Genomic DNA, 27,622 nt, shown 5'->3' with positions numbered 1-27,622 from the left:
TGAAGGGCATAGCCTGCCGAAATTATGCCAAGGACCCAGAGGTCCTATGTGACCTTGGCCCATTCAGACAGAAAGGGAGGTAGGTGGTTTAGGAAGGGACGGGAAGGATCCAGGGAAGAAGCTGGAGTGCCACCCTGGGATGCACCTTCAAAAGGACTGTCTTTGACTGTTGAATCGCCTAGACGACCCTTGCTGCGGGGAAAAGGAGGACCCTGGCATTGGACGACATCTCCTAGACCCCACCTATTTCTGTCCCTTTGCCTATAGGGGGCAAACCGCTGCGGCTGATATCTCTGTTGCTGCTGGGTTTGAGGATGGAACTGGCTGAGGCCTAGGGCATATAAAGACCCAAAGAGCAGCGTGTGACCCTCCAGTCTTTCAGACCATGCAACTTCGCATCTGTTTGGTCTGAAAATAAGGCTGATCCATCGAAGGGGAGGTCCTGGATGGACTGTTAGACCTCCTGGGACAGCCCCAAAGATTGTAGTCATGAGAACCTATGCATACAGATGCCCACCGAGTCTGCTGCATCCGAGGATGCCTGTAGTGCTGCTCTGGCCACTGTAATGCCCTCCTCTAGGATGGTGCTAAAGTCCAGCGCCTGGTTCTGGGGCAAAGCATCTGCAAAATGCTTGAGAGAGTCCCAGAGGTTGAAATTGTACTTGCCCAGGAGAGCCTGCTGATTGGCAATGCGAAACTACTGGCTTGCCGTTGAATAAATTTTTCTCCAGAACAAGTCCAATTTCTTATTGTCCTTATTTTTGGGTGTGGAACCGGGCTGTCCCTGCCTATCCCGCTGGTTGGCAGCATCTACCACAACGGTACCAGGAGAGGGGTGGGTGAATAGGTACTCAAAAACTTTAGCCAGAACATAATATTTCTTAGAGGTTGGGGCAACCAAGGAGGGGGTTTTCCATAGGGCCTTCACTATTTTCAAGACCCCTTCATGCACTGGGAGGGCTACCTGAACTGGAGCCGCCACTGCCAGCACACTGAAGAGGCTATCAGAAGCCTCTTAACTCCTCTGCCTCCAGGCCTAGATTGGAGTTCTTGTTGGGCCCTGAAGTCATCCAAGGGCATGGATGACCCTTGAATGACTGCCTCATCTGGGGAGGATGAGGAGGACTGAAGGGGCGCGGAAAGTGATGGCATTCCCTTCTGCTGTCGAGGGGCCCCTGCCAAGGTCTCCTCCTCCTGAGGATCAGACCCTTGTCAGGACCCTTGTCTAGACCCGGTGGCGTCGAGTGCACCCCAGAGGTTCTGTATGAAACCTGTCCAAGTCACGCCGGGAAAGCCCAGGGACCCCAGTATGGCCACTGAGTTGGCCACTGCCCCTGAGGCCATCCTTGAGGTGTCGGGGCAGGGGGATCTTCGGGTTCCATCTGCAACCAATGATGTCTTGAGCAATGCCCATCCCCCTGGGAGGACACCGACTCACTGTCAGAGGACCAAGAAGGGGCTGCTTTCGAGATTTCCATTGACTGGTGTTGCATGCATGGGGAGCGGTGGTTGACCCAACATCTGGAACCCTGGTGAGCTGGTGAATGTCTTCTTGGCATCTGCAAGGAAGATGAACACCGGTGCTTGTTCTAATAGCCGTGCTGTGGAGCCATGCCCCGATGACAAGCTGGAATGCCAAGAGTGGTGCCTGTGCACCGATGACTTGCGATGCCGCTTGCCCCTCAGTGCCGGCTCTACCTCTGGCAACCGGGTTCTGTGCCACATCAGCACAGGTGAACTTCTTGGTGCCAGGGAGCAGGAGCGGTGCTGGCCCCTTTCTGGGGAGTGTCCATGGGAGGGCGACCTAGACTGGTGCCACCTCCTAGGTCGAGCTTTGCTTAGTGCCGGGGATCGTGACTGGTGCCAAAAAGATGACCTTCTTCCCTACTCCACAGGTATGGGGAGCTCTGGCAACTGTGACTGAGCAAATCTGCTTGGAGACTGGTGCCATGATGATGTCTCCACCCACAGTGACTTGGTTCTCAGGGACGATCTCCCTGTCTCCAAGGATTGCCTCACACAACCAGGGGGCCCCAACATGGGCTTTCCTTTGGACGCCAGCATTCCTTCTCTCTCCGGCTCCAGAGTCCGAGGTGGAAGTGACGGCAGCATGGGCAAGGCCATCAGGGCCCTTGAAGCCTGAAAAGCCTCCGGTGTCGACATGTGCAGAGATGACCTCCCGCTTCTTGGAGTCAGAGGTGGCTCTCTAGGCGGGGATGTAGTCTTAGGGGGTGAGCCATTATGTGATTGACCCTCTGCTGCCTGTCTCCAGTGTGGCCTCACTCTTGACCCCGACTTCTTCAACAGTGCAGGGCAGCGACCTTGCTCCATATGTTGCTTCTTCCTCAACAGAGGCAAAGAGGTTCGGTGCTGTGGCAGTCAGTGCCAACTGTGCGCTCTGCACTGATGCCATACTCAGCACCAAGGAGGAACATGCCAGCTTGGAGACTGCTCTAAGTGCAGCCTCCATTAGTAAGGCTTTCAAGCAAATCTCTTGGTCCTTTTGAGTTTGTGGCCTGAAAGATTTTACACTTCTCTTTACGATGAGCTTCCCCTAGGTACTTTAGGCAACTATCGTGGGGATCGCTCAGTGGAAATGGCTTTCCACAAAAGACACAGAGTTTGAAGTCCAGTGACCAGGTCTTCCCCGCTGTCAGGCAGAAGTCCCAGCTGAGACTATCCCTATGATAACTACCACTATTAACAGACACTTAAGCTAATCTACCTAACTAAAGAACAAACAATGACTAATTAACAGGATCTAAAGGGTTCTGAACAACACTTGCATTGCAAGCCACAGTAGTTCCAGTAACTGTCACAGGCGGAAAGAAGGAACTGAGGGGGCTTAGGACTGGCAGCACCTCATATACCGCGGCATGTGCGCAGGACTTCTGGGGGCGCCAGAGCCAGCCCTACGGGTATTGCTAAAGGGAATAAAGTTCCGGTAACCAAGCACGGAGGCATGCACACACCTACAATGGAATTGACATGAGCAAGCACTTGAAGAAGAACATGTGGTTGGACTCCTGATTTAAGTTGTCCACAAAAGTTTACAGACAAACTGATTTTTTTATTTCATTTTATTTTTTTTTAAAGATTACATTTTCTTCTGAAAATGGCAATGAACACTTGAGGACAAATTTAGAAATGACATAAAATAAAATTTAAGTTACACAAAAGTTTACAGATGTAAGCTATACTCCACTAGTGTGGAAGGGCAGGGAATTTCAAACAGAAGGAGAGTGTAATTTCTCTTTCACCCCTTTGTTGGCTGCTTCTTTTGCTAAAATTATGTCTTTCCCACAGTCTCAGGATGTAAATTATACCCATTTACACTGACATATAACACTAGTATTTACATAATCTGTTAATCTGGTTCTTGATCTTTAACATTAAGATTTAGAGAGACAAGGTGGGTGAGGTATTATCTTTTACTGAATCAACTTCTGTTGGTGAAAGAAAATCTTGTTGCTGTGCTGTCACCAACAGAAGCTGGGGTCCCATAAAAATATACTTCACCCACTTGTGTCTCTAATATCCTAGGACTAACAGGGCTGCAACAACACTGCAATCAAGATTTATACACATTTTGATGTATACTTTTGATTACTGTCCTGTCAACAAAAAATCCTCTTTCAAAATTCTTCCCACATATTAACATCCCATTGTATCTTGCAGTGTTTAAATATATATATACGTGAAACAAAGTTTACTAACTGTTTTAGTTGGGATACAGTCCACAATATGTAATATTACTTCCACTATGCTCAATTCTAGAATCAAATAATTCTTTTAAAGCTCATCTCTACATATATAAAGTTCTCATTCAGAGTAGAACATATTGGAGTCCTTTAATATTAATAATCTAGTAACTATTGCAAATCATAAATATTTCACAATTCCATAGAGCAATTCAAAATATTTCAAAAGGTAGTGAACAAATGTTATTTAAGCTTAACAGAGCTATGAGATAGGAAAGGATTATTTCCATTTTACAAATTGAGGCAGTGAAGTAGTTAAGTGTTAAGTAGTAAGTGACTTGTACCAGGTCATACAGGAATAAGTGAAAGAACCCAAAATTTCAGATTCCCAGGCTCTAACCACTAACCACTAAAGAGACAGCCTCCAGTACATAACGGTAAACAGCAATAAATACATTTTCCAATTTTCAGTTTTTCAGTAATTCACAGATCCTGGGCCTGATTCTAAACTTTTTTCCCCCAGTTTTACACAAATGTTAACTCATTTGATATTAGAAATTATTTGTAATTCTATTCTATTCTATTCCAAATAGAATGATTTCAATGGTGTTATATTAGTAACACCATTGAAATCAATGGAGTTATACCTGTGTACACTGGTGTAACACAATGAAGTATCAGGTGAGATAAAAATTAAAATAAAAGGTTACTTTTTAAGAGATGGTGACTATACGATCATTTGTCACAAAATAGAGGCCAACTGCAAAATAACTATGATTGAACAAAATGAGAAGTAATGAAGAAAGAAGGCAACTACTATCATATTGGGAGGAAAGAACAGGATTCAATACCAAGGACTTACTAAAGATATAATTACAAAACAGTATGGATTTGAATTAAAACTAGATTAAAATAATTAAATAGCTTTCTATCACCAGCATTACAGATTGGTTGGTTCAACACCTTTAATGGAATATTGTCACAACCAATGAATGGACTATTTGGCTGATTCAAATTAATTTCCTTAGAGGGATTAAAATGAGACTTTTACTATCCTATAGTAACGCAGTAGAATTAAAAAACTTAACACCATATGAAAAATATATTAAATATATTTTCCAAAAAGACACAAATAATAATAAAGACACAGGGGAGTACCCTGTGCTACAATCTACAGCTTCTCCCACTCTTTCCATCAGCCCTTCTGATTTGAGGTTGTGATAGCCAAAACCAGAGTTCGCTACCAGAACATAAGCCTGTCCAAGTTTAATCAATTTGAAAGGTGGGATGTGATAGGACAGAGTTGGTCATTTATCTATGCTAGTCACATAAATCTGTAATGATCAGTTTTTATCACAGGCAACTTTTGTATGATTTTTTGAAAAGGTGACATGGAGGAGTTTATCCATTCTCATCTCCAAGAAAAAAATGGAGACCTTAAAAACCTCATTAAATAGGATTTTGAGATGACCAGCCCATCATGTAAAGGTGCTGTTAGCTGTTTTGAGAGAAAAATCATACAATCAGATTATTGGGTTACTTGATTTTAGGCACGCTTTGCTTTGAGATTTTAGACAACACTATGAGGTGCAGAAAAGCATGAGGAACTACTGTTTGATTAAAACCCTGTGAACTATGCAGTACATTAGACCAGAACTATGTTACAAGGCCTCTAGGATTATGCAGTGAAGTCAAGCTGTAGAGAAAAATTCTATTTGAATCTATGCCAGCTGGATAAAGAAGGAAGCGGTTTTATTCCTAGCACTTTTTGATATCAAATCATTGAATTGAAAAGAAGAATTCAGGCAGTTTTTCCTGAGAAAGGAGACTGGTTATATGACTGCAGTCTTGTAGGTTTACATCCCAATCACAGGGAGTATCCCATATTTCTGAGAGAGACATAACACTAGCAATTCAGGTGTTGTTTTTGAGCTGCAGTTAGAATTTATTTCTGCAAAAGATTTCAGGGACGTTGCCACAATCGTTCAATTGATACTAAATTATTAGGTATTATTATCCTCTTTGACCTCATAATGAAAGTCAAACATCACAAAGGAAGCCACAACACTGACAACGTCATAAAATCATAGGACTGGACGGAATCTCGAGATATCTTCTAGTCCAGTCTCCTGCACTAAAGGCAGGACTAATTATTACCTAGATCATCCCTGACAGGTGTTGTCTAACCTGCTCTTAAAAATCTCCCATGATGGAGATTCCACAACCTCCCTAGGCAATTTATTCCAGTAATTAACTACCCTAACCGTTAGGAAGTTTTTCCTAATGTCCAATCTAAACTGTTCTTGCTGCAATTTAAGCCCATTGCTTCTTGTCTTATACTCAGAGGTTAAAGAGAACAATTTTTCTCCATCTTCCTTGTGGCAACCTTTTATGTTCTTGAAAGCTGTTATGTCCCCTCTCAGTCTTCTCTTCTCCAGATTAAACAAACCTAATATTTTTTCAGTCTTCCCTCACAGGTCATGTTTTCTAGACCTTTAATAATTTTTGTTGCTCTTCTCTGGACTTTCTCCAATTTGTCCACATCTTTTCTGAAATGTGGCACTCAGAACTGGACACAATACTCCAGTTGAGACCCAATCAGCACAGAGAAGAGAGGAAGAAGTTAATTACCTTGTGCAATAACAATGGTTCTTCAAGATATGTGTCCCCTATGAGTTCTCCACTGTCGGTATGTCTACGCTCCTGCACCACTGATCAGAAATTTTCAGTAGCAGTCCGTACCGCACGCGGATCACTGTTTCCCACCAGCCACAAGGCGAGTAGTGTGTGCAGGCAATTCCCTCCTCAGTTCCTTCTACCACAGAGTTAACTAATCAAGCTCTGAAGCAGAGGGGAGGAGAGTGGGTCGTGGAGCACCCATAGGGACAGACATCTCAAAGAACCATCGTTACTGCACAAGGTGAGTAACAACTTTTTCTTCAAGTAGTGTCCTTATGGGTGCTCCACTGTAGGTGACAAACAGTACACCCCACCGGAAGCTGCAACTTCAGAGTCGATTTCGTTATGGCTGATAGTACCACGACACTAAACTTGGTGTCTGCAGCTGAATCCTCCAGAATGGCATAGTATTCTGCAAAAGTATGTGCAGATGCCCAGGTAGTTGCTCTACATATTTTTGATATTGGGATGCCTCAAGAAGACGACTGACAAGGAGACCAATCTCGTAGAGTGGGTGCATATTGCAGGTGGGGGTATTGCATTATGCAGCTGGTAACAAAGTTTGATGCATCCTGAAACCCTTTTGGATAGCCTTTGGACTGAAATAGCTGTTCCCTTTGTTTTATCAGCACTAGATAGGAAAAGTCTGAGGGATTTTCTAAATGCCTTCGGTCTATCCAGGTAGGCCAAAGCTCTCCTTATGTCGAGTGTATGGAGAACGGCTTCTTTATTATTCTGATGAGGTTTGGAATAGAAGACTGGAAGCTGAATAAGCTGGTTCATGTGGCATGCAGAAGTCACTTTGAGAATGAACTTTGCATGTGGTCTAAGGTGACCTAGTCAGGAAAGAACATCGTGAAGTGGGAGATGTGCCATCAGAGTTGCTATTTCCCCTATTCTTCTCGATGAGATGATAGCAATAAGGAATGCCATCTTCATGGACAGGTAAGTTAAAGAACATGTAGCCATGGGTTCAAATGGTGGTCTAGTAAATCCTTGTAGCACCAGACTGAAGTCCCATTGAGGGGCAAGGAGTCTGGCCTGTGGGAAGAGATTCACTATGTCCTTGAAAAACCTTTTCATGGTTGGGTGGGAGAAGATGAGATATCCTTCCACCAGCTGGTCAAAGGTTGAGATTGCTGCCAAGCAGACTTTTAATGAGCTCACTGAGAAACCCGATTTCTTGAGGGTTAGCATGTAGTGCAGGACTATAGGTAAGGTGGTTGCATTTGGGGTGACAACCTTGGGTTGGCACTACATCTGGAACCTCTTCCAGTTCTGCAGACAGTTATGACAAGTACTCCCTTTTCTGCTGTGTAACAAAACCTTCTGAACTCCCTCTGAGCAGGATGTCTCTATGTTGGAATCATGAAGGAACCATGCTTTAAGCTAAAGGACTCGTAGTTTGGGATGGCAAGTATGTCCCTTGTTCTGCAATAGAAGACATGAAATGATCAGGACAGTCAATGTGACTCATCTGTGCCTAGGGTAGACCACCTGAAAATGTCAGGGTCAGGGCAGGCTGCAAAAGGAGATCATATTCTCCCAGCACTGGTGGGTAACAGTAAAGTTAGACTCCCCAACCAGCCACAAACCATGCTTCTGATTCCCCACACTGCTTATCAAGAAACTAAAACAAAAAATACACAGCCCCCTTTTATTGCATTGCAGTCTCTAGCGCCCAATAAGCAACTAGGTCCAGTAAAGGGATAAGTTATTAAAACATTATTCCCTTTACCACAAAGTTCTCCTGACCCCAAAAGGTCAGCCACATTGCCAGATGAATATAAGTTTGGATCTTACCCAAAATGCGACGCTAACAGCTAATCCTTTAATAACTAAATCTAAAGGTTTATTATAAAAGGAAAGAAACAAAGTGAGAGATGTTATATGATTAAAACAATCAGATACATACAAATGATTTGAAAGTCCATATACATCAGGTTTTCAGTACACCTGTAGAGTTTGCAAGCTTCTACAGTCCCTCTGGTGTACATCCAGTACCTGGATGGGTCTCAGTCCTTTGTTTCAGAGCTTCAATTGCTAGATGAATTGATCCAGTGGTAAGAAGCAGAAATGAGGGATGAAGAATGAAGACAATATGGATATGGTGCAGCTGCCTTTTATAGTGGATTGCCATGTGGTTTGTTTCAAATACAAGCCTTCAGCACATGGCATGGAAAAACCTCAGAGAGAATCCCGTCCCTAGGCCATGTTCTTACATGTCCTGGTGACTTATTAGGTGTAGCTCTGGCTTCTCTCCCTGGGCTCATTGTACCCGTGAATTTCCTTGATGGGCCATTAAGCCGATTAACTGCTGCTGCTATTCTGTCTGGGGTGTTGCCCAGAAACACAGCACAAGTTGAAATACTGATATGCTATACATGAATATAACTTACAGTACCAAGATGATACATATACATAAACAATATTATCATGTTTAGCAAATTGTAACCTTTGTAATGATAGCTGATATGGCATACCCTGTATGAATTATTTTAATTATGCAATACTGATGTTCAGTAATATTATAAATGGCCACTCCTTATCCAGACAGCATTATACCCCCATGCAAAATAGTTATAGAAAGGGGTATCCCTAGACACTGCTGAATGCATCACAGAAACTTTCCCTTCTAGTTTTTTTTTATTATTACAGCTTTTAACATGTTTGTGGGTTTTACAAAAGATTATACACATGGTACCTTTTTACAGTTCTTGGCATTATAAACAAATTAATTACAAGAGTTAACATTAAACATCAAAATCACATTGGTTCAAACAGGCTTTTTCTTTATAAGGTTCAAGGTCTGGGCCAAGTAGAGACAATCAGCATGATGGCTGCTCTTTCCCTTTTTATTTTCAGTAGGACTTTTAATAGTATAGGGAACAGGAGAAAAGTGCATAGTAGAACTTTGTCCCACGGCAGAAGGAGCGTGTCCCCATTGGAGTGCTGGCCGATTCCTGCTCTTGAACAGTACTGTGGGCATTTCCTGTTCTGGTGGGTGGCTAACAGGTTTATTGTTGGAGTCCCACACAATAGGAAAATATTGTGGAGTACTGTCTAATCTAACTCCCACTAATGGTTGTGAGTTAATTTGTGCTCAAACTGTCCACTGTTGTGTTGTATATTCCTGGTAGGTAGGCTACTGCTATCAATACATTGTGAGTTATGCACGTCTATAGTTTCATCCGTGTGCAAGGAATGCAACCTGGACCCCCCCTGCTGGTTTATATAATACCATGCAGGCCATGTTGTCTGCCATACGTTTGTGTGCACGCACCTTTCATCAGTGGTAGGAAGTAGACATGCATTTGACTGCTCTGAGTTTGCAGATTGATATGTAGGCATATCTCCCCTGTGGACCACTTGCCCTGAACTGTATTGCCATTGAGATGCGCGACCCACCCTATGAGGGATTCATCAGTGGTCAGGAGCAATGATGGGGACCGCTGGATGAACGGGACTCCCACACAGATGTTTGTTGGATTTTTCCACCAGTCTAGGGATTGTTTGACCTTGGCAGGTACTGCCATTAGTTTGTTTATGCTGTCTCTGTTCAGTCTGTAAATCGAGCCAAACCATGATTACAATCATTTCATGCATAGCCTGGCATGGATTATCACTGATGACTCTGCAGCCACGTGCCCCAGGAGCTGGAGGCAACGTCTGGCTGATATTTGGAGACTGTTCTGTACTGTCTCTATCAGTGAAGAGAGACTGCATAATCTGTGGTGAGACAGAAGCACTTTTGCTTGAACAGAGTCGAGATCTGTTTCAGTGAATTTCAGACTCTGAACCAGTATCAATGTTGATTTTTGACTTGAGGCCCAGACTCTGAAATAGATCCAAAGTGACTTGAGTGACTCATTGGGTGTCCACAAAGAATCAAGCCCTGAAGAGGCAATTGTCCAGGTAAGGATAAATCATGATGCCTTGAGAATGTAGGTGGACTACCACCACTGACAGGACCTTGAAGAATACTCTGGGGGCCAATGAAAAGCTGAAAGGGAGTAGTCTGTACTTATAGTGGTCCTATCCTAGAATGAATCTAAGCTAATGCCTGTGGCTTGGTATAATTGAGATATGGAAATATGCATCTTGAAGATTGAGGGCCGAGAACCAATCTACCTTTTCTAATGCTGGAATGATCACAGATAATGTGATCATCTTGAACTTCGGAGTTTTGACAAATTTGCTGAGTGTTCTGAGGTCCAGTATAGATCTCCAACCCCCTTTCTTCTTCAGTATCAGGAAGTAATGAGAGTAGATGCCTTTGCCCCTTAGGTGTACGGGCACTGCCTCTATTGCCACTACATGGTCCATCTCCTGTCGTAGTAAGCTCTCATGAGAAGGGTCCCTAATGAGGGACAGGGAAGGAGGTTTGGAAGGTGGGAGGAGGAAAAATGGATGGAGTATCCATTCCAAATAATCTCCAGCACCCATTTGCCAGAGGTTATCCATTCCCAGGTGTTGCAGAACAAAGTACGGCAGTCCCCAAAGGGACAGAAAAGTTGTTCCAGCATGGAATGTTAGTGGGGAGAGTGTTCTGTTGGTGCCTCGACCAATCCGTCAGAATTGTGTCTTAGATGTAGAGGGCTGAGAAGAAGTCTTCCATCTGGTTTGGAACCTGGGTTTCTTCCTTTGTGGCTCATACAGCCCCTGGGTGTACTGAGCTGGGTATTGTGATGACTATCTGTGTAGCAGGATATGTTCTACTCACCACTGGACTGGTGCCTCCTGCTGGTCATCTGGGGATTAGCTCCAGGCCAACGCCCACGTCTGCGATCTCCACACCGTCACTCTCTTGCTGTGGCCTGTAGCTCTTCCTGCAGCTATCCAGAACTGCAGCTCATGGCTTCGTGGCTCAACTCTCCAGCTGAATCACAATCTGTGTTCCCACCTTCCAAGGGAGGTTTGGCTCCTCGGTAGTTGGGCCACTTTCCCAGAGGCAACTGCTGTATCTCGTCCTGCCACTTCCTCAGTGATATCTGTAGTAGCTGATCCTGCCACTTCCCAGAAGCAAGTGGGGGGAGGGAGAACTGGGTCCACCCACTATTCTGTGTCCTGACCAATCACAGTTTTCTGCTGCGCCCTAAGTTCCTCTGCTGCTGCCTCCTGGACCACTTCTTCCCAGCCCTAGCACCTTCTTCAGTTGTCCTCAGGACCTGCCACTACCCGCTCTCAGAAGCACTACAGGAGCTCCTCTGGCTCCCCCAGTCCCTGCTAGCAGTAGCTCTACTGCAGGCCTCTCACCTGTGGGAGACACAGCCTTCCCTCCTTGGGCCTCAGGCCCTCTCTGGTCTGCTCTACCTTGAAGTTCCCTTTATATAGGCCTGCTATGCTGTGATTGGCTGTCACTTGCAGCCCCTTTCCTATTGGCTGCTTCCCACACAGCCTCCCCAGGGCTCTGTTAATCCCTTCTCTGCCAGTGTGGGGCACCCGCCCCCTCACAATATGTAAGAATATTGTGATCTGGATTTAAATTATGTTTGAGGGTTCTATTTCCTCTTATAACCAGGTGTATATATCCATAGAAATCTGTGAGTGTCTCTTGGGTGTTTTAAAGTGTGGAGAGCAGTGTTGGTTTTACGCCGAACAGGGTCATTCCTTTGAAAGGGAGGTCTTCCACCACTGTTTGCACCTCCTTGGAGAAGCCAGAGAGGTGGAACCACGAGGCCCATCTCATCACTATTACTATTGAGATACAACGGGGCACCATGTCAACTGCATCCAAAGCCGGCTGAAGAGATGTCTTTGACATTAATTGACCCTCATTGACTGGGGCTTTGAACTGTTCTCTATGCGAGATCTGGGATCTGATCAATAAAACCGTTCAGTTTCACATAATTTTGGTAGTCATACTTTACCCATAGGGCTTGATAATTCATCACTCTGAACTGAAGGATAGCCAATGAATAGGCTTTTTTTGCCAAACAGGTCTAGCCGTTTGCGGTCCCCATCATAAGGGGTGGACTTAAAATGGTGTTGTCTACCTTTTGAATTTACTGCATCCACAATGATGGAATTAGGGGATGGGTGTGAAAGTAGAAATTCTGTTCCCTTTGCTGGAACCTAATATTTTTTATCCACACTTTTACATGTGGGAGGGACAGATGCCAGGGTCTGTCATACTGATTTGGCAGGGTCCAGTAGTGCCTCATTGATTTGTAGAGCAACTTTTGCAGCTGTGGAGAAATGTAGAATGTCCACCAATTCATGATGTGACTCAGTTACTTCTTGAAGGGGTATTTGCAGAGCCTCTGCTACCCTTTGTGCCAAATCCTGGAATATTTTCAAATCATCTGCCAAGGAGGGGGCATAACCGTCTCATCTGGTGACGATGATGACTGCTGGATTTGAGAAGTGATATCTTCCTCCCCTTTTGGCTCACCCTTTGGTTCCTCTCACATTTGCTCCAGTGGTTCAGAGGCCTTGGAGGCAGTAGCTGAAGGAGGGTGCCTCTTTTGCTGATGGAAAGATACACTAGGGGCCAGCAAGATCTGTTGCCTTTGGGCCTGCCAGGAGTCCCAATATGGCCATTGGCCCGGAAAGGATGCCAGCGGTTGGAATCAGGGCTGTCCAAACCAGGGAAGCTGGTCCATCGGGTGATATTCTTTATTTCTATAGAATTGGGCACCATAGGGCAGGTGGGCAGCAGGAGTGTTGAGAAATTAAGTCTTCTAGCTCACTCTCTGACTCTGCTGATGATATAGGCAATGCATGGCATGAGGCTGCAAGTGAGCATAGGGTGCCAGGTGGGCTCAGTACCAGGGCCCCAGTACTGAGCAGCAGACAGTCCATTGTGTCTGACACTGAGAGGTCCATCACGCACCAAAAGTCAGGTGATGCAAGAGGTGATGGTACCAGCGCTGGCTGTCAGTGCCATGAGGCTTGTACCGATGGGGTTGGAGATGCGGACTTGATGGTAGGTTTCACTGTTATCAAGCGTGATGTCGGCGGTACCAAAACTGATGACCATACTGACGGAGCCTTCCCTGGGGCAGATCTTTTTTAGTTTTCACAGCCCCACAGTACTGAATCTTCCTTGCCTGTGCCCATTGGGTCTGTAGGTTTTCCGACTTCAGTTCAGTAGCACATATGCCCTAGATACCCGACTTTAGTAGGCTTGGTGCTGTTGGTAACGATGAGGTTGACCAAGCCAGAGAATTTTCGTCTTGGTCTGAGCACACTATGGGGACTCACTGACCTTTTCTGAGAGGCCTGCCATGAGTGGCTTGCAGGGGTTTGCTGGACTCATCTCTCCTCAAAGTAGAGGGTTTGGTGATGGTTCTCACCGCAGCTCCAGGGGTTGAAGGGCTGACTCCATAAGTAGGATTTTCAGGCTTAGCTCTCTGCCTTTCCATGACCTGGGCTTCAGTTGTTGACACAATCCACACTACTGTGGTATGTGCTTCTCCCCCAGGCAACGAACGCACTGCAAATGTCTGTCAGTGACTGGGATCGATTCCTTACAACTGATGAATTTTTTTAAGCCAGGGGAGCTGGGCATACCTTTGTTCAGGAGGGTCCCCAGCCACCAGCATGTTGGAGGACAGAGTCCCTCTCTGCTCTTTGTTGTTTCTTCTTCTTCTTCTTTTTTTTAAGGCATGGCCAAAGCAAATAAAGAAAGAAGGCTTCAAAGAAGCCAAAATTAGCAATTCTAAGGAACTAATGATCCATAAACGGACAGTTATTAGCTCCATCTCTAGTCGGGGTGGTTGAGAAGGAACTGGGGAATGCCCACACACATTGCTAGCCTCATGGCTGGTGGGGAGCAGTGCATGTGCAGGCGGTACTGACTGTCACCAAAAATCTCCAATCAACAGTGCAAGGGCACAGACACACCAGCAGTAGAGAACCCACAGGGACACTAGTCTAAGAATTACTCTTTGTGTTTTGCTTATAACACTCCTCCTAATACATCCCAGAATGATGCTATTTTTGCAACAGTGTTACACTGTTGACTCATATTTAGCTTGTGATCCACTATGACCCCTAGATTCTTTTCCACAGTACTCCTTCCTAGGCAGTAATTTCCCATTTTGTATGTGGGCAACTGATTGTTCCTGCCTAAGTGGAGTCCTTTGTATTTTTCTTTATTGAGTTTCATCCTATTTTCTTCAGACCATTTCTCCAGTTTGTCCAGACCATTTTGAATTTAATCTTATGCTCCATAACATGGAAACTAGTGGATACTATTAATGAAACTATATTTGGAGGCCAAATAAATTAAAATAGACTCCTCTGACACACCTAAGTCAAATGCAGACTTTGAGGACTATCAGTATCACATAGCAAGAAACATAGATTGTCTTAGGAAAGGCAAAATGAAGTTTAAAGTGCATTCTCCTAATGGACTGAGGCAACATTCCTGAGAAAATTTTACCATCATTTTCCCCTGAACCCTCAGGAAAAATAAAGAGCGATAATGTCCATCATGTATGACATCTTGAAATGGTGTGCACACCACTTTTGAAGCAATTACTTCTCTAGAATTCCATAAAAGAAAAATCAAAGAAAATGGAGGAAAAACCCCCCAGAAATATTAAAAAGTCTTAAAGGAAACAGAGCACTTAAAAACAAACAACAAAAACGATCCTAGGAAACACCAGGGACTTGAAGTACTTGATTTAAAATCTCAATTTACAATGTAGGCTCTATTTATTTATTTATGGTACACCAATAAAATTATGTAAAAAAAAAAAAAACCTTATCCAAAGAACTCAACTGATCGCCACTTTCCATCTCATTGTACAGCAATTGCTTTCTTAATATTTTGTTTTAAACACAGTCCCACATAGACATCCAGTGGGATTATTTCTGATGCTAATATCCAGGAAAATGTTTCCAGGCCATTCTCCACACATTGTTATAGGTAATTGCAACCTACTAGCCTCTGGAAAACAATTTTCTCACTAAATGCTACAGTATGATAAACACAACTAGGCCAACTAGAAAGCCTAGTGGTAGTGTTGGACGATTTAATTTGACATCACATCTTTCACTTTCAGACTGGGAGATGGAGAGAGAAGTAGTATTCATCAAAAAGCAGTTATTGTCAGTTAACATTGCAATTTTACATTACCTAAGTGGTATATTGTGGTGATAGAATAATTCTGCCAGTTTCACAAAATCAGCTGCATATTCCTGGGCAGGATCAATAAACAGTACCTAATAGGAGAAAATATATTATATTGTCAATATCTAATCCCTTTAGTTCCTTTCAGACTTAAAATACAAGGTAGTACAGAGATTCCAGAAGGAATACATACAGCTCTCTATTGTCATCTCAGAAATTCATCTCAAGAAAACATTAGGAGGACATATGAAAACAACTTCAGAGTTTATGTATTTGTACTAAAAGCTGAACATCTGCATTAACCACCAACTAAATTTCACCTCAGTTGTACAAGCACCATTCTCTTTTTGAAAGTTAGAGAGCTATATCTTTTTCATAAACTCATACCTTGTTTTAAATTTGCTGTCACTTCTGGCAATACACCTTCTTAAAAAATATTTTCTTACTTTGAAAAGAAACTCCACCTTCTTCCCTGCTGTATTTTTGTTTTCAGTTTCTGTTGTTGATTTGTTTTAGCTTGGAATGCAAAATTATATCTTACTTGCAATCTTAGAAGCTGAAACTGCAACCAATCCACATGAGTGGACTCTTGTGTCTATGTGAACCTCATTGCAGAACTGAGACCTTAAATATTCAGCTCTGCAATACAATCCAGTTTAGTGTTCACTGTAATTTGACTCCTATTTAACATACACTACCTGTAACAACATTTCATACAAATATGAAAATAAAAGCCCAACCCTACTATTTGATTAAAAGACAATGATGCCTTTTCTTATATTGTAAGTTTATACAACATATCTTTTCCAATACCAATATTTAATTGTGCGTGTACATACTCTCTTTCTATTATATATAGAGAAACATATGAGCGCACAGACTTTTATTATAAAAATACAGATTCTTTTAATTTTAATACTGTTATGTTTTTATGGTTATTGTGCATTTTTATTACCAAATTAATCTTTTTGTTTTTATCAGAAGCTTTTTCCCTCCCAATTTTGTAACAAATACAAAGCAAAAAAGACTGTCAGCTACAGAGACAATATACTTCACTTCAAAACAATCAATTAAAATTAACTGACTGTGAATTAATATTTTGACTTTCTTCTTTTTCTTAAATATTTAGTTAATAACTAATTTTAAAATGCCTAAAATAGTTAACACTATTTTCAATATTTTATATATTAACACTTCATAGGAATAACTTTGTTAACGAAATGCACATTTCAGACTGCATAGTTAAGAAAGTCAAAAATCAGGGAATGCCAACATTAAAACTTATCTCCTTGTACATATGCATTGTAATAAAATCTTTCTTTACAAGATCACATGCTACTAATTATAGACGACACAGGTAGTAACACCTATATTTATGGCTGCCTGATACTTTCCATTATAAGACCATGTTTTCAGTTGTTTATTACTTTGTCAAACTCAGTCTAAAATTTTCTCTGTCAGGTGTCTGCCTCAGTTAGCCTAAAAGCAATTTAGCTGTTTTTCACAATTAGATTAGGTAAGAATACATTGTTTTGCCAACGTTCAAAAAATTCTTACAACCATTTCATTGAAAAGCTCTACTGCCTTCATGTTTTGTAGCAGAGTCTTGAAATTTAATAAAAAGTTATAGCCATACCATCAGTGATGTGTTTTTGCCATCCTCATGAAAATCCACCCAAATGTGGTCAAGTTATGAGCCTCTGAAAGTCTCAGTTTGCACATACTCAGCAGAGAATTAACAACATGTAAAGGCTCAATTCTCCAAATATTCTGTCTGTAAATCAACATGCTCCACCCAGGGGTGCATGGGTGAGCAGAACATTCCCCGCAATTGTTTCTCCCCAAAGCCACAGGGCATTGGACATAGGAACTAAGAACAGGGAGAGTGTCTGGACAGCCATAATTCTGGGATTTCCTAATGTTTAAATGCTTTACTTTGCAAACTTTACATTCTTTTCATGTTATTCGTATATGCAATATAATATATAAAATAGAATTTCCCACACATGGCACTCTCACTCATTAGTTCTCATTTCATCACAATGGAAGCAACTTAGGCTTCTCTCCACCACCTCCCGTACCCACAACGACATTCTTTGTATTCAGACTCCTTCCGCTGGACTACAGCAACGCTGCACTCTAACCCACATTTACTCTCCTTCCATATCAGCACTTTTGTATTCATGGTTGTCTACAAAAGTTTTAGAGTATGAAAATTTCATTTCATAAATCAGTGGAATTTCAAAAGAATTGTTTTTTCAGGAAGTTAAATCAGCGTATCTTCCTAAATTCCTGTGTTCTGAATCTACATTCTCTCTAGTTTCCACTGAATGCATGTGTCTGTATAGCCTTGATTAGCTTGCCACTGTCACACCTCCCATTGCTGTCCTTCAGCAATCTAGTTTGTACAAGCAGCCTACCTATGTCAGTACACAGGCTTACCATTATACTGTGATGGCACCTAGTAGCAACACCATAATTAGGGTTGTGCTCTAAAATGGTTTCAAATGGGGCATAAATTCCTGTTCTTCTCTAAAAATATGTAATATTAATATTTATACCTTTGAACTTTAATGATAACAGTTGCTCCAGCTCTGAATGTTATCTCTGTGAAAGATTTCAGGATGGCCTGATACTGGAAATCAGCATGGTACAGTACAATACCTGATATACATACTGAAGTTTAGCAAATAATATTCATGGAAATAACCAGGATGGGAATCAAGAGAATTAGGAGATTAAAGTATTCCCTAATATAACAGCATTTGATTAAAAAAAAAAACCCAAAAATCCTATTACCTGAATAGAAAGTCTGAGTTTTAAGCTCACAAATGTTAACTGACCAGAGGAACCTGTCTGTTGTAGTGTGACCAGATAGCAAGTGTGAAAAATTGGGATGTGGGGGGGTAATAGGTGTCTATATAAGACAAAGCCCCAAATATCAGGACTGTCTCTATAAAATCAGGACATCTGGTCACCCTATTCAGTTGTGAAAGCACTACTCACTCTGATGTCAATGGTATTTGAACAAACATTCCCACACACAACTAACATGATGACTGGGTTCAGGAAATCCAGAATTAAGCTTACTGTGTCAACTTTAACTCCGCCCCTCAGCTCCTGCACATTATCAAGTATTTAATTCAGTAAGTAGCACTAGGCAACGCCAGTATCTTTGCTAATTATTATTACTATTATTTTGTTAGATGACCAACTACACTGGGCAATGTGACATTTAGATTGAAGAGTTATGTGACTTCTTATACATGCAGGTTAAAGAAATGTCTGTGTTATTAAGCAGTCTTTATCATACCTTATACAATTTAACAATAATTGTAATTCTGATAAAATTTTTATTGAAATGTAATGACTTTTGTAATAAACAGATTTGATTTTCAGTAGAAACGAGCACCCAGAACCCCATTTGCAGTTAACAGTAGCTGCAGGAATTTAGCAATTCTGAAAATTAGGCCCAATATTTATATATTATTTAATAAACTAGAAAATTTTAGCTCAGATTCCAAGGCCCTACATGAAGAATGTGAATTTACAACCAACCTACCACTGAATGCAATGCTATATATTTCCTCATAAAACATAAGATTGATGCATATAGTTCTGTTCACATACTAGGCAGCAATACATGAATATTCACATAACATAAATAGTTCAAAACTTACCAAATTATACAAATTGCGCCTAATCTGCCGTATAACTCCTGAAAAAGCTTGCTTAAGCAGTTCCTGGAAACTTGTGGGCCATATGTTGTAGATACGATCTTTTTCTACGTTATTGACCCACTAAAAAAAACAAGTGAGTAATTCATAAAAGCCACAAAGGTTTACCACTTCATCAAGTATTGATAGCCAAAGCAATGTAAAAAACACACTATTTTCACACAAAAGCCAGTGGAACAAGTAAAAAGGACTAGCTTCTTTCTAAATGAGAGAATAATAAAAAATAGACTCCAAAATATAAAAATAGGAACCCTAATTTGTTGTTGTATGTAACACCTTAAATAGGTATAATCGTAAGGCCTAGTCTAACCTTAAAAGTTTTCCTGGTATAACTATAGCGGCAAAACTTCACTAGTGTAGATGCAGCTTATACCAGCAAAAAAAAGTATCTATATCAGTTGGGTCAGTGAAATAAGATATACTGCCAAAAGCACTTATATGCCAGTATAGTTTCATATGTACTAGGGATTTTGTAAGCATTTAAATGTCATCAAAAATTATGCCCCTAAGTGACAGCAGTACACCAGAAAAAGCTTCTAGTGCAGACCTGGCCCAGAATAAGTTTATTTAAAGAAACAGAAGTTGTCAGCAAAGTACAAATCTTTTTTCTTTACTATCATTTAGATCCATGTTTAAGCATGTGCTTAATTTTTTTTTTTTACTTCAATTGAAAACTACTTGGGCTTAACTGCTCTGCTGGATCAAAGCAATATTGAGTACACTATTGAAGTAGATAAACATCAGTTAGTGAAACACATTTTTTAAAAGATCAGAATTTTATTACCGGTAGTAAAATATGATGGCACATAACTATTAGAAATTAAATACAGGTAGCATATCAAATATCTTGCAACTGCTGAGAAGAATACATTTAGGTTTTTTTTTTTCCCTTTAAATCAGATCCTTAGGGTTTTTGAATTAAAGTATGTAATGAAACACTGATTTAAGAGGAGCAAGGAAAAGGGGAAAAAAAAAGATCCTTAATTAAGATTATCTTCACATAATCAGAAGAAAGATATAATTGTAATTCTGTGTTGCAGTATCACTAAAACCAATTTCAATTCTCTCAGAGCAGAAATGTAATATCAGACAAGTAAAACAAATATTGTCACCCATAGAATTATACAATTGTGACACTTTCCACTCCTGCATTCACACCCAACCCAGCACTGCAATAATCTTTGTACAAAATATGTCTTATGAAGTATAATTTGAAAACTAATATCTCACTGATCATTAGTATTCTTCTGAGATGTATGCATGTGACGATTATTAAGAGTTAAAAATATATACTGGAATTCTAATTGAAGTGAATGCAAACCAGGTATGTCAGGGGAAGTTGTTAAACAAATCTATCCTCAAAGGAACATGTTTTAACTTTAATTTACATGTAAATAGTAAACAGGTTCATCAAGACATTAGGTGGAACAGATGGCAGGGAACAGAACAATTTGCATTTCAGCAAACACAACTGGAGGAACAGGGGGGAAAAGAGTATGGAGCCTCCTTCTCCAGCAGATTTCATGATGCCTTCCACACTACTTGAATAAACTTTACTCTGAGGGGTAACCTCCAGAAGAATTCATTTAAGAGGTTTATTGATCTATATCGCATGAGGCTGAACTTCAAGTGATAAGCAACTGAATCAAGTGGTTGTATACATTATTACTGTATTATAAGAATATATGGAGTGAGGTCTTTTCTTAAGCTATGTAAATTAAGCATGGTGGAATCAAAGAAGTGAAGCTCTATTTACACAGAAATCATACAGGGGGATGGGAAGCCCACAAAAAGGGAACAACACCATGAGGTCATCCTGCCTCTTGAAACAAGTTCATTGAACTTTGGGAGATATAAACAAGGACAGAAGCCATATCTGACATTGTTCACTAAACAGACTTAAGAAGCCAGAGCTCTTGCAAGCTGAGAAAGATGTGGCTGAAGTCTCTGGAACTGAATATAGGTGACAAACATGCTTAGGCAAAGATCTTTCACCTAAGACGACAAAGGAAGCCAGCATCTTGTACTTATGTGGAAGGTCCAGACTAAGAAGGAAATCAGCCATGGCTGGGAAGAAAAATTACTGGTGAGGAAAACCATATTGAACAAAACCTGTATCTTGCTAGATTACTTTTTGGCCCTTGGAAGTGTATTTTGTTTTGTTTTACTTGTAACTCTTTCTATCTTCATTTCTTATACTTTAACTCACTTAATTCTATGTATATTTTGCTAATAAATTTATTGAATTGTTACCATAAAACAATTCAGTGCTGTGTTTAAAGGGAATGGTGTACTTACCCCTCAGTTAAGTTTATAAGCGGTGATGTGTTCTGTATCTTTAAAAGAATAAACAAACTATATTATCTTTCTGTACTGTCTGGGAGAGGGCTGGACATTGCAGAGCCCATGGTTTTGGGAAAATTCAGGACTGGAAGTATGTTTGTGTCATCCTGAATGTAGTAATTAAGGCTCCTGGAAGCCAGACTGGGGCTGTGGGGCAGCAGACAGGTTTCTGGGAAATGGCTGCTGAATCAGGACTGTCTAGTACAAAGACACTCAGGGTGTGACCAGCATGCTGGCTGGGAGCAGCTCAGGTTGGGAGCTACAACAGCAAAGCTTTGTGAGGCAACCAAGGTTACATGGCAGGCAGTGACACAATCCCTCATTGGGATGGATTGAACCGACTGGACTGTGACAATAATATATATCACAATAAACAAATAATTAAAATGTGTTCAATTATCATTAATTTTCAATAGAGAGGCAATTTGGTCTTCCATGAGTTTTTTTTCTTTTCAATTTCATCCAATTAAAGGACATATACCATTTGTCATTACATTTAATTGTTTTTCATGGAAGCCTGTGTATAATTAATAAATTAAAGAATGAAATATGGTGCCTTCAGATGAAGAACAATTAACATTTTTACTGCTTTTTCCATGTATACACAAGCCTTGTAATGCAAACAACATCAAATTCGATGACAGAACTTAAAAAGGGAGGGAGTGTGTTTAGGGGGTAAAACAGGACAGTGTCAAAATTTCTCAGCAGTATTTTTGACTGTCATTGATTTACTGATTAACCATGGGCAGATAATTTATCTCTGTTGGTCAGTTCTCTAATCTGTAAAATGGGTTTCACAGCCAACTACCACAGAAAGGTACTGTGAGGCTAAATTCATGTTTGGTACAAAGCTCAGATAGTTAGATGAAAGGTCCTTTGTGAGTGTAGATATTATTGTTCAACAGTAATTGTAGTAAAAGTAGATTGTAACACTCTTCTTTTAAACATCCTCAGAATTTGAAGTTTTCAATAAGATATAGGAAATTATTCATTATATATGATAAAACATTACCCATTTTATGAACATAAGAATGGCCATACTGGGTCAGCTCAATGGTCCAACTAGCCCAGTATCCGGTCTTCTGACAGAGGCCGGCACCAGATGCTTCAAAAGGAATTAACAGAAGAGGACAATTGATTGAGTGATTCATCCCATGTCATCCAGTCCCACCTTCTGGCTGTTGGAGAGTTAGGAACACCCAGAGCATGTGTTTGCATCCCTGACCATCTTGGCTAATAGCCAGTGATGGACTTGTCCTCCATGAACTTAACTTTTTTTAAAAAAAAACATATTTATACTTTTGGCCTTTACAACATCCTCTGGCAAACAATTCCACAGATTGACTATGATGTTGTGTGAAGAAATACTTGCTTATATATGTCTTGAACTTGCTGCCTTTTAATTTCATTGTGTGATGTAACATTCTGTTGGCTTTTAGATTGCCATTGCATATTGAGCAGATGTTTTCAGACAACTAGCCACAATGATTCTAAAACACTTTCTTGAGTGGGAACAGATACGTTAGACCTCACCATTATGTACGTATAGTTGGGATTAATGTTTTCCAATGTGAATTACTTAGCATTTATCAACATTGAATTTCATCTGCCACTTTCTTGCCCAGTCTCCCAGCTTTTGGAGATCCCTTTGTAACTTTTTGCAGTCAGCTTTTGACTTAAGTATCATGAGTAATTTTGTATCATTTGCACACTTTGCCACTTCCCTGTTTCCCCTTTTTCCAGATCATTCATGAATATTTTGAACAGCACAAATCCAAGTACAGATCCTTAGGGGACCCCTGCTATTTACCTCTCTCCACTGTGAAAGCTGACAATTTATTCCGACCTTTTGTTTCCTATCTTTTAACCAGTTACTGATCCAGAAGAGGACCTTCCCTCTTATCCCATGACTCCTTACTTTGCTTAAGAGCCTTTTGTGAGGAATCTTGTCAAAGGCTTTCTGAAAATCTAAATCCACTGGATCATTCTTGTCCATGTCTCTGCCCCGCAAAAAGAATTCTATTGGATTAGAGGCATAATTTCCTTTTACAAAAACCATGTTGACTCTTTCCCCAACATATTGCATTTATTTATGTGTATGTCAATTCTGTTCTTTACTACAGTTTCAAACAACTTGCCTTCTACTGAAGTTAGGCTAAATGAGCTGTAATTGCAAGGACTGCCTTTGGAGCCTTTTTTTAAAAATTGGCATTACATGAGCTATCCTCCAGTCATCTGGAATAGAGGCTGATTGTCGCAATAGGCTAGTTACCACAGTTAGTAGTTCTGCAATTTCATATTTGAGTTCCTTCAGGACTCTTGGGTGAATACCATTCAGTGCGGGTGACTTATTACTGTTTAATGTTCCAGTTTGTTCCAAAACCTCCTCTATTGACATCTCAGTCTGGTACAGTTCCTAAGATTTGTCACCTAAAAAGAATGGCTCAGTGTGGGAATCTCCTCACATCCTCTGCAATAGAGGCCAATGCAAAGAATTCATTTAGCTTCTCTGTAACAGCTTCTCTTCATTGACTACTCCTTTAGCATCTTGATCGTCCAGTGGTCCCACTGTTTGTTTTGCAGGCTTCCCGCTTCTGATGTACTTTTTTAAATATTTCTTTCTATTTTCCTCAGTAGGATTTGACTTCCAATTTTAAAAATATGTCTTTTTGTCTTTAAGCATCTCTTTTATTCTGTTTAGCCATGGGAGCAATGTTTTGGTCTGCTTACTGTTTTTTATTTTTTATTTTTTAATTTGGGGGGTAAACACACAGTTTGAGCCTCTTATGTGGTGTTTTTTAAAAATCTCCATACAGCTTGCAGGCATTTCACAATTGTGACTGTTCCTTTTAATTTCCATACAACTAGCCTCCTTATATTCATGTAATTCCCTTTTTTTAACTTAAATAATACTGTGGTGGGTTTCAATATTTCCCACCAGAAGGATGTTAAATTTAATTGCGTTATGGTCCCTAATTACCAAGCGGTTCAGCTATATTCACATTTAGGACCAGTTCCTGTGCGCCAGTTAGGACAAAATCAAGACTCTTATCTTCCCTTGTGGATCCCATGACTAGCTGCTCCAAAAGAAGCAGTCATCAATGGTGTCTAGAAATTTTATCTCTGCATCCCATCCTGAGGTGTCGTCATGTACATGCCTGTGCTATATAGACAGATATCATGCCTTACCCAGAAAATTTTTTCCATTGTTTACAGACATTTAATGGTTTTTTACTAGTATTTTCAATGCAATTACTGACAGAAGAGAAAATATATAAGAAAAATACATAACTTAAAAATACAAACTGGCAAACCCTGTCACAATCATATATGCAAAATTTAAAACTAGTAGTTATTTGGTTACTCACTATTATTGAAGAATGACGAATATCTAATGCATAACTGTCATCCACAGGTTGGATCTGTAATCTCATAAATTTGCTGAAGGCCTCCTCTTCGATTCCAAGGTCATGAAGGCCATGCATCACTTTCCCTTCCAGTTTAAGAGTTTCCAATATACTTTGTATTAAAAAAGAATACAAATCTATATATAAAACTTTATAATGAAATAACAGGAAAAACTATCCCAAATGTTTGGGGAAGAAATATATTGCAAAATACACACGTTCCTCCTGCAATCAAACACCTGAAACTAAATTTAAAAAAATAGCTATTATATTTAAACCCTTTCCAAACAGCATTAAGATACTATTTTAACAATGTTCATACATTTTTCTGGAAAGCAGCAAAGATTAAGGCAAATTGTTTGTCAAAGGAAATAAATGGAGATGTCACAGCTTTATCAATCAGAAAATTCAAAAATCCCAATGTAGCTGAAACATAAGGTACACAGCAAGCTTTTTTCCCCAAATATATTAAGCTTTTTTATTTTTAAAAAGGTACTAAACACACATTACATTTCTTCAACTAGGAAAAATCCATAAATGACATTGAATAATGATACAATACTTTTAATAATTATACAGGGCCTGTTTTGAAAAAAAAACATGCTATATCCTAAATGATACGATTTTAGAGCTCTTATGTAATTTGCAAACACATCCTTTTATATAAACAAAAGGAGTACTCTGGAGGAGACATAATCTTTGTTGATAGAATTAAGGATGACAGCACAGCATTAGTTATATGCGTAGAACACATTTAGAAAATTATTTTTGTTACCATAAGGTAAGGGCTAAAACTTTTTTTTCCAATACAAGAAAGCTGAAGCAGCTCCATAGAAGACAACTAAAGTAACCACTACTTTTTTTTTTTTTTTTTTTTTTAAATTTCACACACTTCAGAATCTCTGACAAGCCATGGCAATTTGACAAACAATTAGCCTAAGGAACGCTATGTCTACCAACATTTCTGCAGGGGTTAGCCAAATGTACATTTGAAATAGTCATGTTGATTCATTTAACTGACTATAAATATAAGACTAAAATGTCATAATGTTCAATATACAAGTTACATAGTACTTTTCATTAATAAGGTTAATTCTACCTTGGATATCAAAGAGAAATTGCCCAAGACAAAATACCAGGAGGGACATTCTGGATTTTCATATTTCAACATGAGATTACTCCATTTCAATCTACTTCTAAAAAACATAGCAACAGTTTTTTTGTAGCATTAGACTCTTGAAGGAAGACCCTTCAAAAAGATAATATATTGAATTTAATTATTGGACTATGGTCCTGTAAGAATATATGGAGGAACTCAAACATGAAGACTGACTTTTTCATGTAAGATACTGCTCAGAATAAAGAATAGTTACTTAGTTGTGTTGTAACTGTTGATTGAGATGTGGTTCACATATGTAGTCCATTCAGGTGTGTGTACACCCAGTTTGCTGGAGCTGGAGAATTTTCTACAGCACTACATTTCAGGGAAGTGCATGAACCTTTGCATATCCTCATGACCTCTCCTCAAACTGTATAGGGCAGTGCCACCCTAATCCCTCTCAGTACTTTCACACTTGAATATACTGACCCAGGACACCTAATGACCATTCAATTTTTTTAAAAGGGATTTTTTTGGCTTTTTCCTCCTGTTAAAGATACAGTACCACTTATGTACCAGATGACTGGAGGACAGCTAACATGATGGAATTTTTTAAGAAGGTTCCAGAGGCGATCTAGGTAATTACAGGCCGATAAGTCTAACTTCAGTACCAAGCAAACTGGTTGAAACTATAGTAAAGAACAGAATTATCAAACACGTAGACAAACACAATTTGTAGGGGAAGAGTCAACATGGTTTTTGTAAAGGGAAATCATGCCTCACCAATCTACTAGAATTCTTTGAGGGGGTCAACAGTATGTGGACAACGGTGATCCAGTGGATATAGTGTACTTAGATTTTCAGAAAGCCTTTGACAAGGTCCCTCACCAGAGGCTCTTAAGCAAAGTAAGTAACCATGGGGTAAAAGGGAAGGTCCTCTCTTGGATCAGTAACTGATTAATAGATAGGAAACAAAGAGTTGAAATAAATGGTCAGTTTTCAAATGGAGAGAGGCAAAAAGTGGTGTCCCACTGGGTCTGTATTTGGATTTCTGCCAGTCAACATATTCATAAATGATCTAGAAATAGGGGTAAACAATGAGGTGGTAAAATTTGCAAATGATGCAAAACTACTAAAGAAAATTAAATCCAAAGAGCAGATTGCAGAGATTTACAAAGGGTTCTTACAATATTGGTGATTGGTCAACAATATGGCAGACAAAACTCAATGTTAATAAATGCAAAGTAATGCACATTGGAAAACATAATCCCAACTATACATATAAAAGGATGGGGTCTAAACTAGCTGTCACCACTGAAGAAAGAGATCTTGGAGTCATTGTGGATAATTCTCTGAAAAGATCCATGCAATGTGCAGCGGCAGTCAAAAAAGCTAAAAGAACGTTAGGAATCATTAGGAAAGGGATAGATAATAACACAGGAATACCGTATTGCCTCCTCATAAATCCATGTACTCCCACATCTTGAATACTGCATGCAGAGATCTGGTCGCCCCATCTCAAAAAAGAAATATTGGTATTGGAAAAGGCACAGAAAAGGGCAAGCAAAATGATT

At 40.2% G+C, this 27,622-nt stretch overlaps 1 protein-coding gene across 1 annotated transcript in view; it reads right to left on the bottom strand.

Moving 5' to 3' along the window:
* The window catches only part of UGGT2 (UDP-glucose glycoprotein glucosyltransferase 2), a 347,356-nt gene that overhangs the window by 211,494 nt on the left and 108,240 nt on the right, over positions 1-27,622 (bottom strand). Inside the window, exons 12-14 of the mRNA XM_067536834.1 lie at positions 24,911-25,061; positions 19,143-19,262; positions 15,469-15,554 (exon numbers count right to left, since the gene is read on the bottom strand). Of these exons, the coding sequence (XP_067392935.1) occupies positions 15,469-15,554; positions 19,143-19,262; positions 24,911-25,061 (357 nt within the window). The remainder of the gene's footprint in view (positions 1-15,468; positions 15,555-19,142; positions 19,263-24,910; positions 25,062-27,622) is intronic.

Source organism: Emydura macquarii, unplaced genomic scaffold (assembly GCF_026122565.2).
Source record: "Emydura macquarii macquarii isolate MOO-44397 ecotype Brisbane River unplaced genomic scaffold, CSIRO-AGI_Emac_v2 contig_3671, whole genome shotgun sequence".
Classification (NCBI taxonomy): domain Eukaryota; kingdom Metazoa; phylum Chordata; order Testudines; family Chelidae; genus Emydura; species Emydura macquarii.
Note: the sequence above shows the minus strand (reverse complement) of the source record. Positions and strands in the feature narration are given on the sequence as shown.